The sequence below is a fragment of the Ambystoma mexicanum genome, chromosome 1q (assembly GCF_040938575.1).
Source record: "Ambystoma mexicanum isolate Mex_15411 chromosome 1q, UKY_AmexF1_1, whole genome shotgun sequence".
Taxonomy (NCBI): Eukaryota; Metazoa; Chordata; class Amphibia; order Caudata; family Ambystomatidae; genus Ambystoma; species Ambystoma mexicanum.
In genome coordinates, this window is record NC_090922.1 from 239,504,010 (window position 1) to 239,516,586 (window position 12,577).

General features: G+C 48.1%; 1 protein-coding gene across 1 annotated transcript in view; it reads right to left on the reverse strand.

Annotated features, from left to right (window-relative positions):
* The window catches only part of PPP1R12C (protein phosphatase 1 regulatory subunit 12C), a 1,339,157-nt gene that overhangs the window by 259,318 nt on the left and 1,067,262 nt on the right, over positions 1 to 12,577 (reverse strand). The window contains exon 18 of the mRNA XM_069638043.1: positions 3,234 to 3,342. Within this exon, the coding sequence (XP_069494144.1) occupies positions 3,234 to 3,342 (109 nt within the window). The remainder of the gene's footprint in view (positions 1 to 3,233; positions 3,343 to 12,577) is intronic.

Consider the following 12,577-nt stretch of genomic DNA (forward strand, 5'->3'; position numbering starts at 1 on the left):
ACTGGCACAAATCGACATAAGACTCTCAACCAGTCACCACCCACAGACCGATGGTCAGACGGAGAGAACGAACCAGACCCTTGAACAATATCTACGATGTATGTTGCACCAATCGGAGGGTAATTGGAAGGACATTTTATGGGTGGCTGAATATGCATACAATAACTCGATACACTCTGGAACTGGTCAGAGCCCCTTATATACCTTATATGGACATCACCCTCGTACTTCAGACCTGGTCTCACCTTTGAGCCTCGAAATGCCCACAGTCGACCATTTGCATTCTACGATTACTCAAGCCTTCAAGGATGCTACTGCACACTTACAACATGCGAAAGAGAAATACAAAAAGAATGCGGATCTGCATCGCAAGGAGGCGCCTCCATACCAAATAGGGGATCAAGTATGGTTGGCTACCAAACACTTATCACTCAAGGGACCTCGGACTTTTAATCCAAGGTATTTAGGCCCTTACTCGATCAAAGCTATAATTAACCCAGTTGCAGTCAAGCTAGATCTACCAGCTAACATGCGGATTCATCCCGTCTTTCATGTGTCGCTTTTGAAACCAGTGCAACCAGGAACCAGATTAATAAAGCCACCAGAACCAATCCAGATAGATGGGGAGCCTGAATTCGAGGTGAAGAACATTTTGGACTCTAAGATCTCAAAATCAAAACTTTTCTATCTAATTGACTGGAAGGGGTACGGGCCTCAGGAAAGATCTTGGGAACCCAGCGACCACGTACATGCACCTCGGCTAGTAAAAAGGTTCCATCGGAATTTCCCGAACAAACCGAAACCTCCTGGGGAAAAGGCCTTGGGAGGGGCCTTGGTGGGGAGTGCTGTCATGATGCCTACCCCCGGAGCACCAGGCCAGGCCCAGCACCTCCGGGAGCAGGCATCACGTAAAAGCCCAGCGGCCCTTTATAGGGGCTCTTTGGACTCTGTCCTGGCGCTGTTGGCGCCAGGCTCATGTTGGACATCAGTCCTGGCCCCATAGGCGCCAGGCTCATAAAGGGAAGTGTTTGGTGCACTTACCTGAAGCAGACCATGCTGCATGAAGAACCAAGCCAAATGAGGCTTAGGAGGGACTATTTTTCTGAAGGAACTATTTTGTTACTTGGGTGGGGCTGTGGAAGAATACTCACCTGGAACTTTTTCCAAGGCTATTTAAGCCACACCCGGACAGCCACAAGTGCTTCGCGTTGTTCTGCATCCCAGCAGCTGAACGCTCACCGTGTCTGCTCCTGCACCTGGACTCCAGCCACGCCCATCTCGAACCTGGAACACCTGTAAGGGAATAAGAGAAGAGAAAGGTGAAAACCAATAACTATTTCAACCTTCTTACCTGCATCTGGAATCTTCACGCCAGCATTCCTGAAGGAAGACTTCCATTTAAAAGCACCGCGTTGCTCGCTGCAGCGCCGCGCTTCACTCACCTGTTCCCGAGACGGCGCCCGGCTCCATCGCGGCTCTCAGTGCCGGTCGCCACATCTCTGCACCGCACCTAAGGGAGAGAAGAAGAGACAAAAGGTAAGCAAGGGAACACAAGAGGAAAGCCGGATTTTCAGTCATATTACTTACCGGCTATTCTTGGTGAGCCATTCCACATCTCGGGTCGGCGCCACATCTCTGGCAGGTACCGCACCCCGGCCCCCTATGGGGAAAGGACAAAAGACATTACTGGGGAATTATAAAGACATTCAGAGGGGTCGCCCTCATCACTGACTCACCTGATTTTACCCCGGCGATTTAACCCCTCAACGCATCACCTTTGTTCTGCACCTGAAATAAAGGATAGAAAAAGACAACATAAAAGGAGGCTCACACTTGAACTTTTGCATCTTCATACTTACGGCGTATCGTTCAGTAAAGTCAAGTGGATTTGCCAGCACCATTCTGAAAACCAGTGAAGTAACTGTACGAACGCATGCCCCTGCACAAGAAGCAGGATGGAGAGTTCATCCTTCCAAACCATAAGGTGAGCTTAAACCGGGGGTTTTGGAGGAAGTCAGAGGAGAACGAAGGGGTAAAGGGGGGAGCAAGCACATTATTCAGCAGACAGTTAATCCCCTTTCTCATCTGCAGAAGGATATTCCTACGGGCCAGACAAGCAAGATTTGGGGGTCCTGTTCAATCGGTGGTCCGAATTCTGCGCATCACGCTTGAAGAGGCCACAGCAACCTAGACCAGATCAGCGCCTCCGTGGGAGCCAGGTGAGCGTTACAATCCGGGAGAGGCCTTCCCCTGGGGAGTAGAGGGCTTGGCCTTCAGCCATGTCTCCAACCGTCGGTACCGATCCATCATCATGCGTTTAGTGAAGCCACAGCAAATCACGCAATCTTCTTCCTTGTGCGCGGGGTGGACACAATACAGACACTGGGAATGCTTGTCGTCTGAGAACACAAGCCGCAAACTGCAGCCGGAGCAGAGCTTGAAGAGGGAAGCGCCATCATCCTCATCAGACATGATCCATGCGGTGTAGGCCTGAAGAACTTCTGGAAGCTTCCAAAGAGAACACTCGACGAAATCCACCCTTTAGGGGCACTGAAGAACACCGAAAAACGGGTCCCCTTTAATTGGTAGGATAGTAGATGAAGCACACATGCTCGATTGACCTATCAAAAGTGGAAAAAATGCAGAAAAGCTTGAAGAGCGAAACACAAGGAATCCTAACACTTGAACGTGCTGTAAAAATGTGAAGATGGCTTCCAGAGGAGGGGCTTACGTGGAGGGCAGTCATTGGCTGGGGGCAGTATGACCCAGAGCTCAGCGATTGGTTTATGGGAGAAGGACAGTTCAGAAATGAAACTGAAATGGATTTTTCTTTTACTGAGAATTCCCAGTCTGATGACGGGGAATATTCATAAGCATGTGTATCCATGCCAGACCCCATGTTGGAGAACTTATATTGTGAATGCAAAGTGGATACTGGATAGAGGAAGCGTAATTGTCCTGAGGAAGACCTTGATGGGGTTGAAACACACGTTGGCTGTTAATGTACATTACATTTGAAAAACCTATTAATTGATTTGACAATCTGCATATCTGTGATAATATAATTGTGATATAATATTTGTGGGAGTTCGGAGCACATCTGTCCAAGCTACACAGGGAACTTCGATATGTTGACACCAGTACTCCCCTTAACTCTTGTAACACGCATCAACCAACTGGTAGCTCATCACAGTTAAACTCAAGCAGCCAGGAAGTAGAATTCAAGCTTATACCTTCTTGTAGTCCTTGCTGTCGTCTTTGGAGGCTGGTGTAATGTTCTGCCTCTGGTAGCTGTAGCTCCCGGTCCTCTGTGGCAGAACACTGTTTAAATGTTCAGTTGTACTGCAAGCACAAAAATGTAAACAAAATATAGTTTAAATGCGCATGACACTTTTGAAGTTCAGTTTCTAAGCATGTGATTGTGATATTTCAAAGTGTTTGCACACAAGAACAAATTACTTACCTCCAAGTAATATTCTTCCAGTGACTGTTCTTCCCACAGATTCCATCCTCATCTATAAAGCATTCTATCTCCAGTGTAGCTGTCTTTGTAAAATGTTAATCAATGGTTCGCAGATGTCGCAGTGCGGCTCTGCTCCGTGACTCCACATGCACTGTGTATGACTGACATTGGGCCACAGCACCCCCATGACCTCAGCACACAGCCCCAGAACACAAGGTTACAAGTGAATGTTAGGTAGATTTTTATTTTTATCTGAAATCCCCTTGACACGCGAGTTCCCAAGCACTTTTTGCTGGACTTGTGAATTTTGTCTCCGTTCTCCTGAGTGAGTGGGAACCTTTTTCCATACTCACATTCTTTTACCCTTTCCTTTGGGATACTTTTGTATTTCTTTTTTTTTTAATACCTTTTACTTGGAGAAATGCTTTCCTCTAAGTTTCATATGCAACAGGAGGGATAGCCCCTAATGTGGAAGGATATAGAGCTGTACTAAAGTAGAGAACAAAGTGGGGGCTCCAACCACATATCAATTTGTAGACACTACATTCCTATTTGTATGTCTGCTAAGTGCTGTTAGTTTAATTGTGTAGTAATGCTTAACAAGTAAGCTAAGTATCCCTTAGTGGAATGTTTTTTTTCTGTGGAATTAATCCATGCATATTTCATAGAGCAACAATGTTGGCTCCTGTAGCTGCTTTATTATGTTAGCAGGTAAAGCCCAATTGCTAGGCAAACATCTTTTTAGTATTTTACTTCACACTCATTGGGTGAAAAATGCAACCAACATAAAGAAGGGTACAATACTATACATATCACCCAATGTCTAAATCATAGGTGCGTTAGTACTGTTCTTGTGGTGAGTATTACATCATATTAAACCAAATTACAAAAAAAATCTTAAAATAGGGCAATGGGGGGTGGGGGTAACTTAGTATCCCCTTTATCTAGTTGCTCATGTAACATTTTTATATTACCCTTTCTACAATTAATGGTTGGTGGCAGTGGTCGACTGTGTACTTTTTAGTACCATAGAGTGTGTCTACTGCAGGCTTCAATTGCAGCTGCAGTAAAGCACCCATGGATAACCATTTTGTCAAAATGGCCCCAGTCTTCTTTTTTCAACATTTCTTGTTGGAAAAGTCCTTCTTGAGATTTACTCTGCATGCCAAACCAGGTTTGGTCCCTTTGTTCGTTTTGACTTTGGTGGGATTCACTGGTTAAGCCCGCCTCTGGCTCCAGCATGTCTGGCAGGGCAGGAAGCAAGGGAGGATCCCGAAACTCCCTGTGCTTAGTCTCTTGGTCACAGGAATGCACCCAAAGATGATTGGCTGGCTGTCCTTGGAGGACAGCCACCCTGCTGTGTGATTGACAGCTAGGCTGCGGATGAATGGGAGAAACCTGCATAAAAGGCAAGGTCTTTTGCTTGGAAGGCCGAGTCGACCACTGGACGAAGGGATCTGAAGAAGAACTTGGAAGAGACGTCTGCTGCAACTCCTGGACCATTGGTTTGCCCGGTGAAGCCCTGCTGCAGTGCTGAAGTGCCAAATTCGCATTGACTAGAGAAGCCCTGCAAAGGACTACTTCTCCCCTTGGGTTGGTGGTACCAATCAACCCCAAGACAAACTCATCTGGAAATCCTCTCAGAGTTGGCTGTACTTCCATTGCTGCTGCAGGAACCGATTGCCAGTGAGAGGAACACCAGAATCGAGTAAATCGTCTTGAAGTCTGACCCAAGCTCCAGTAGGATCCGCTGGACTCCCATGAAGCAGGATTAACCAAGCCTGAGCCACCTCCAGAGTGCTGGACCCCAGAAGCAAGGAAAGTCCACCAAGTGTCTGAGAACCACAGTGGTGCTACTGGCGAGAAGCTGAAACCGAAAAGTGCCGCTGATCTTAAGTTTGCCCATTGCTGCCGCCGACTTTCAAATCGTAGTGTCGGAGTCCACAGACGTCCCCCCCTCTTGTCCCCACGACTGAAGTCCAGGAACACAAGGATTTGCCATACTACAACAGGAAGAGAAGCCAGCTGGAACCAATTTCTTCAGACCTAAGGTACTATAACCTAAGAGGTACTTACCTCTTGCTGTGTAACCTGCTAGCTCTCAGTTGAGACTTGCTTTTGTTACCTTTTGCAGAGTTTCTTGCAGCTTTGCCCATCACAGGCCTCAACGTTTATGGCCCAACAGTGATTTCTTTTTCAACAAAAACTCTCCATAACATTGTGCAAGACTTTTTACTTACCTTCAAGAAGAACTTCAGCTCCCCTAGACTTTGCTGAATTGACATTGACTGTCCTGGCTCCCTAATAGACTCTTATAACCTCTGACTGTGTTTTTATCGGTCCCTCCAAAAAGTCACACATTCTTTACTTGTCTAGCTGGGAAAGGGTTAATCAATGTCCACAGTGTCCTAGTTATTTAAGTCACCTCAGGGTGTAGGAAGTGTCTGTGTGCCATCCCAAATGGGTATCTACTGATTTATTGAAACGGAGTGTGTTATTTTTTAAGTATATTTTAAGTGTTACATATTTGCTTCCACCTGAAGCAGGCTTATTCAAAATGACAAATAAATAATTGTTTAATCAAGAAAACTTGAGTATAAGTTTTATTTGGATACTGCTCACTGTGAAACTATGTTGCAACCCGACAGCTCACATTGACCCCTCTTGAGATAAGCCAGGCTTCTCAGTCTCTCTACCAACTTGTGTAGTACATGCTTATACCAAAGGTTGGGTTAACTATTGCCAAGAGGACAAGGCTGGTACAGTCTGCCACAGGGTACTGCATACAATCTTGCTTAACAGTAAGCAAAACCTTTTCTCCCGCACAGTACCTTTGGTTAGAAGAGATGTTTGTGGCTGGATTCACCCCAATGTGGCAGCACTGGACGCAACCTCTGGATTCTTGGTCTGGTGACTAAAAGGAAGGACAATGGACGGGATCACTCTGCAGCAGTCACAAGGGAGGACCTCTGGCACAGATTTCATCAGCTTCTCTGGTCACTGTTGGGAAGTAGAGCATGTCTTCCCACCCCCCACCATGACAATGCATTATGAGAAATCAAAGCTAAGAGCACATCCAGGGAGCAGGGGGTGCACATAGAGGGTGGTGCGTGATTATCTGAGTGAATGCATTGCAAGATACATGGTAGATGCGGGTGTAAACGCCATCTTGGCAAGCGGCAGCTATCTTAGAATGTAGGCCAGATCACGGCGAAAAGTCTCTTGTGTGTTATTATTAGACACCTTGCATGAGCGTGAACACCACCCACACCATGGCCCGGTTTCAGAGGTCCACAACATTCTCCATTGTTCTGAAAGTTACAGCCCCTCATGCCCTGGGAAGAATGCACCCTGCAATGTCATGAGAAGGGAGCAGAGTGCCTCTTAGCAGTACCATTCCAAGGAACAGATAGCAAGGCCCTCCTACCACCAATGATCCCCACATGAGAAATACAGCTTTGCCATGCTTTCATGCCATGAGCCCTGCATGCCACAGCACCATCCAAACTCAGACCACCAACCATAAAGCTTTTACGGCCCTCAACTGATCACTAAGATCAGAAGGCAAGGCTATCATGCCTTCAGAAATGGGTCATGTGATTTGTGCAGCAAGGTGCAGGTTAGTATCAAAATTATAGCTTAAAACTAAGGTGGAGGACCTTTGGAGTTGCTGATCTGTCTGGGAGCGGGTGAAGCATGCGAGTAAGTGTGATATCGGCTTTCGCCCAAGCCCATCCCTGTATCTGCCAGGTGCATTATTAAGACAATCGAATAACATTCTATCGGCTGGTGCCTCCAACTAGAACAGCCTCCCCTGCCTCTAGCAAACTTGAGCAGGACCACCTAAGGTTCCGGAAGCAACTCAAGACCTTCATTTTTGCTTCAGTTTTCTCTCTCCCTCCCCCTTGCTGACGTTCCAGTCTACTGCACATACTGGTTACCTGGCCACCCACTGAACCTACGGGGGCAGGCTCCAGCACGACCAGTTGCCCTTGTACTGCCCCCTGGCCTCCCAACCACTTAAGGGACTGTATCTGCAACCCTACAGTGCCCAGACACTCTGCACTTATGAGCAACCTCCCGGCAGCACTTACAAGTTACTTGCACTCTCCCCTGCCCTGTCCCCGCACTTGTGCGATCTAAATGACACAAAACCTAGTAAGATTGTTGTCTTGTCTCGCCTGGAAACCCTTGTGTACAGGCACGTTATAAATGACATTGTTTTTGCACAGTAGCTAATTAATGGTTAGGTCAGCCTCATCGCGGATGAGCCCAGCAGTCCCACGTGGATGAAGATGGCCAGATGAAGACGGACCAATGGCCTGGCATCCCATTTAGAGTAGGCCCTACATGTATGGGGCTCCACCAATCCGTATTGTAGAAATGTTCTATATGTAATGGCATCATTAGTGATGTTTGTGCTTATAATGTGCTGCACATGCTCCGAACGTTCAGCTACAGCAGAGTTCTTTGCTGATGCACTTCTATTTTGTAGAAATAAATACTTTTATCCTTGCAAGTGTGTCTAGCCTTATTCGCTAGTGGGCTGTATTTTTTCTGGTGTGAGCGTGCAGGGGCGTGCCTTCATTTGTCTGTGGTTTTGGTGTCTTTTCGGCAGCACCAACAAAGGACACGATTCGCCTGGTCAATCTTAGATTTCTGGAGTCCTGCACTCTGATTAGGGGACTTGGATGAGTCTGATTGCGTCTCTGGAGGTTCACATGGAGCTCAAAAACTTTGAAGGGTTCAGCCTTGGCAAGACGATGCACTACGATTGGGTCGCAGGCCTCCAGGTATTTGCGGATTGCAGCTCTGTAATGCTACTGCACCTCGGGATATAGCTCAGATTGTAGTTTGCCTCAGGACTGGTTGGTCCCACCAGCCAAAGCAAAGGAGGGGTCCTCTTCGAAGCTCCTCTGTCGAATAGAAAACTGGGTCAGGACAGCAGTCGTCAATTCACGGTGTTGGAAAGGGCCTGCAGGCGTCTCTGGTTGTTGTCTTCGGTTACTTCAGGTTCCGATGGTCGACATGCCTTTCATCTCAGGAACCTCACCTTTTATTCAGTTTCAGCACTCTCTTCTGCAATCTCAGCAGTTTACAGAAAGGGGCGGGTGTCCAATCAGGACAGCCAGATCCCCCCCGTCCCCCAGTGGGCACTGGTTCCATTCAGGCACTCAGGCAGACAGAGCAGGGGAGTGAAAAACTCCTCCCCCACTTCCTGCCTGCCCAGACAAACTGGAGTCTAGTCGGTACACCTGAGGGTTACCAGCAAAGGCCAAACACAGACATCCCACTCCCAGAATGGTAGAAGGAGAGCTAGCAAAGAACAACCAAGCTAGAAATGGCAAGAAAAGAAAGAAGCCACCAAGTTAGTACTTAGGTGACCCTATTGTCCATAACCGGGACAGTGAGTAGTCTGCAGTAAAAATAGCAAGAGAGTCAGTAGAACACGTCCACTGCCAACAGCCATCACCAGAATGTTGTCTATGTGACTAAAAAGTCACAGGAGCAGAGAGAAGGAGGATACTACGTATTTGTTTGGCACCCCTCATAAGGTGGTTTGTGCCAATCTCTAGGAGAGATGAACAAGTTACTTACCAACCAGTAATGTTCTTTCGATTGAATGTTCCTCCAACGTATTCCACATCTTGACATGTAATGTCCAGAGCTGTGTAGTTCGGAAACTTTTTCGGCAAAGGGCGTCCTGCGTCAATGGCGTTGGGTAGATATCCCTCGAAGGCCTCCACCGAGGGCGACGTCACCGGATGTTATAAATGGGACGCACGGCACCCGTAGCCTCAGTTTATGTTTTGCCCCCATAACGTGTGACATGCACATATCCAATGACTGCTTGACTGCCCATAGCCTTGCGGAAACATAAGCTGCAAATGCATAGGAAATTCTCCAGAGGGGCAGGCTGGGAGGGTGATGTGGAATACGTTGGAGGAACATCCAATTGAAAGAACGTTACCAGTTGGTAAATAACTTGTTCTTCGAATGGATTGTGTCTTCCAACGTATTCCACAGCTTTGACAGACTCCCAAAGCAGTACCAGAAAATGGAGGGAGAGAGAAGAATTTAGAATACCCAATCAGATGGCAAAATAAAGAACCACCTTATCAAAGGCCAAATCTTGACCATGTAGTGTATCAAGGGAGTAATGTTTAACAAAGGTGTGGATAGAAGCCCATGTGGCTGCATCACAAATATTCCGAATAGGAACCCCCCCTCTGCAGGGCTGTGGAAGTAGCTACGCCCCTAGTGGAATGAGCTTGCAACCCTTCAGGAGGGTCCTTGCCCGCCAAACGGTAACACTCAGTAATGGTGAGGATAATCCACCTGGACAAGGTCTGTTTTGTAACAGCCTGGCCCAATCGGTGAAGAGCATACCCCACAAAGAGTTGATAGTCCACTCAGACCCTGGACATCCTAGAAATGTAAAAGCTCAGAGCTCTCCTAGGATCCAACCAATGGAGTCACTCCTCTTCCTTACCAGGAGGAGGAGGATAGAAAGGAGGAAGAACCACTTTCTGGCTCAAATGAAATTCAGACACTACCTTAGGAAGAAAGGATGGATTTACCCTCAGTACAACCCTATCCTTGTGAAACACAGTGAAGGGCGGCTTAGATGAAAGTGCCTGCAATTCACTCACTCTGCAAGCAGAGGTAACCGCAATCAAGAACACCGCCTTGAAAGACAATCTCAAAGGACAAGAGTGCAAAGTTTCAAACGGAGCACCCATGAGGAATGCTCTCGGTAGGGAAGACGGCGTGGAGGGCAGATGGACATTTCTAGAAGGTCTGGGTACCACGCTCTCCTGGCCCAATCCGGAACAATGAAGATCATGTCGGATCCGGACCTCGGTACCCTCCTTAACACTTGAGGAATGACAGAGACTGGAGGAAACGCGTACAGCAGTGGGAATGATCAATCCACTATGAATGTGTCTACTAAGGCTCTTCTCGGAGGAAATTCCCTTGAGCAGAATCTCTCGCAATTCCGGTTGGCACTGGTGGCCAAGAGATCCACTTGTGGGGTTCCCCAAAGGGTGAAGATCTCCAGAATGACTTCCTGAGTCAACTCCCACTCGTGGGAGTTCGTGCTCGGCCTGCTCAGAGCATCCGCCACTGCATTGTCCTCTCCGGCCAGATGAACTGCCGAGAGTGAAATTCCCTGCTGCATTGCACAGAACCAGGAGATCCATTGCCTCTCTGCACAACGGGAGTGACCATACACCCCATTTTTTGTTAAGGTAATGCATGGCCACTGTGTTGTCCGTCATGATCAGGACAGTCCTCTCCGCACAGATAGCAGAAAAGCCTTCAGGGCCAGCCTGATGGCACTAATCTCTAACAGGTTGATGTGGTGTTTGGACACTGACGGAGACAACGACCGCTGGTGGTCAAGTCTTCGGCATGAGTTCCCCATCCTGTGAGGGAAGAGTCCGTCACTACAGTCACCTCCGGCCATGGTTGCCGAAACGGCTTCCCCTTCATCAGGTTCCCCTCGTTGGGCCACCACAAAAGATCCTGGGAGACCGAGAGTGGAATCTGAACGGGATCCGGCATCTCGCCTGAGAACTGCAACCACTGTATCTTGAGAACCCATTGCAGGGATCTCATCCGCAGACTGGCCTATGGCATCAGAAAAATGCAGGATGTCATGAGTCCGAGCAACCTTAAGAATTCAAAAGCCGGGAGACACTGGGCATGTTGAAATTTGTCCACCATTGGCACAATGTGATGAGCCCTTACCTTGGGAGGCGAGCACTTCCAAGGACGTGTCCAACACAGCCCGGATGTACTGGAGCTGTTGGGAAGGTGTCAGATGCGACTTCTTGAAATTGAGGGGAAAGCCCAGCCTGTGGAGGGAGCGGCAGGTGAGAGCAAGGTGATCCAATACTTGCTCGGGAGAACACGCACAGATCAGCCAGTTGTACAGGTAGGGGTAGATGTGAATCCCCCCCTCGGCTAAGATACACTGCCACCACCACCATTAGCTTGGTGAAGACCCTCGGGGCGGAGGTCAATACGAATGGCAGGACACAAAACTGAAAGTGCGAATCACCAGACGCAACCTCAGGTACTTTGTGCTTTGGATGAATCGGCAGTCAAAAAGTCCAAAATGCATGTCTTCTTTAGTCTAGCGGGTTTCACCAGGGTCTGGGTCGTCGTTTTCCGAGTCCCCGGGTCGATTGGAAGGAAGGGCTACAGCAGGGTTTGGTTACAAAGCAGGCTCTCTGGTCGCTGGAAATTGTCTCAGCTGCTTTTCCTTCATCATCCTCTTCAGTTTTGGTTCCAGTGGTCGACTTGTCTTCAGCAGTGCAGAATTTAACGGGAACTACTACACAACCTCTCACCCAGCATTTTTAAAACCAAGGGGTGGTCTGGTGGTCGAATCAGGACAGCCAGCCCCCAAGTGGGATTTGTCCCCATTGAGGCAAGGAGGAAGACAAAGGGCTGTGGAGGTTTGGACTCCTCCCTCGGTTCCTGCCTTCACAGGAAGACTGGAGCGTGGGCGGGGACTCCCACTGAAGATAAAAATCACACAAAGGAATGTCCTGCCCTGGATGTCAGGGAAAGGAAGAAAGGACAAGAAACACAAATGGTGAAAAAAAGACAGGGGCCATTTTGGTAAAATGAACACCCTTAGGTGCCTTTACTGCAGCTGTGACCACAGCCTGCGTTAAAGGTGCACCAAATTAATACAAGGTATCAATACCACCAGCCATTGAAGGTACGCTTGTCCCTGTAACAGAATTGTTACAGTTTTAGTGTGAAAGGAAATACACTATCTCCCCAGCACTCCACATAAGGTGGGGCGTGTGCTGGTTTCACCAAATAAAATGTAAAAGGGATCCAAAGATCCTTTCTACTCTTGGGAACTGTAGTTCTCTCAAGGTTAACCAGAGACAGTTAAAAGGGGAGCCCCTAGGGCAACCCAGCAACAACAGGCACTTATTGCCAATAAGTTGTTAAAAGAGGATAACTTTGGATCCTCTTGGATCATGCCCCAGTTACATTGACCTTGCGGTCCCACAACCCGGAGCCCCCTCCACGCCCCCGTTGGTGCCTATATGACCCTATTCTGGGGGACATGGCAGTGAGAGACTC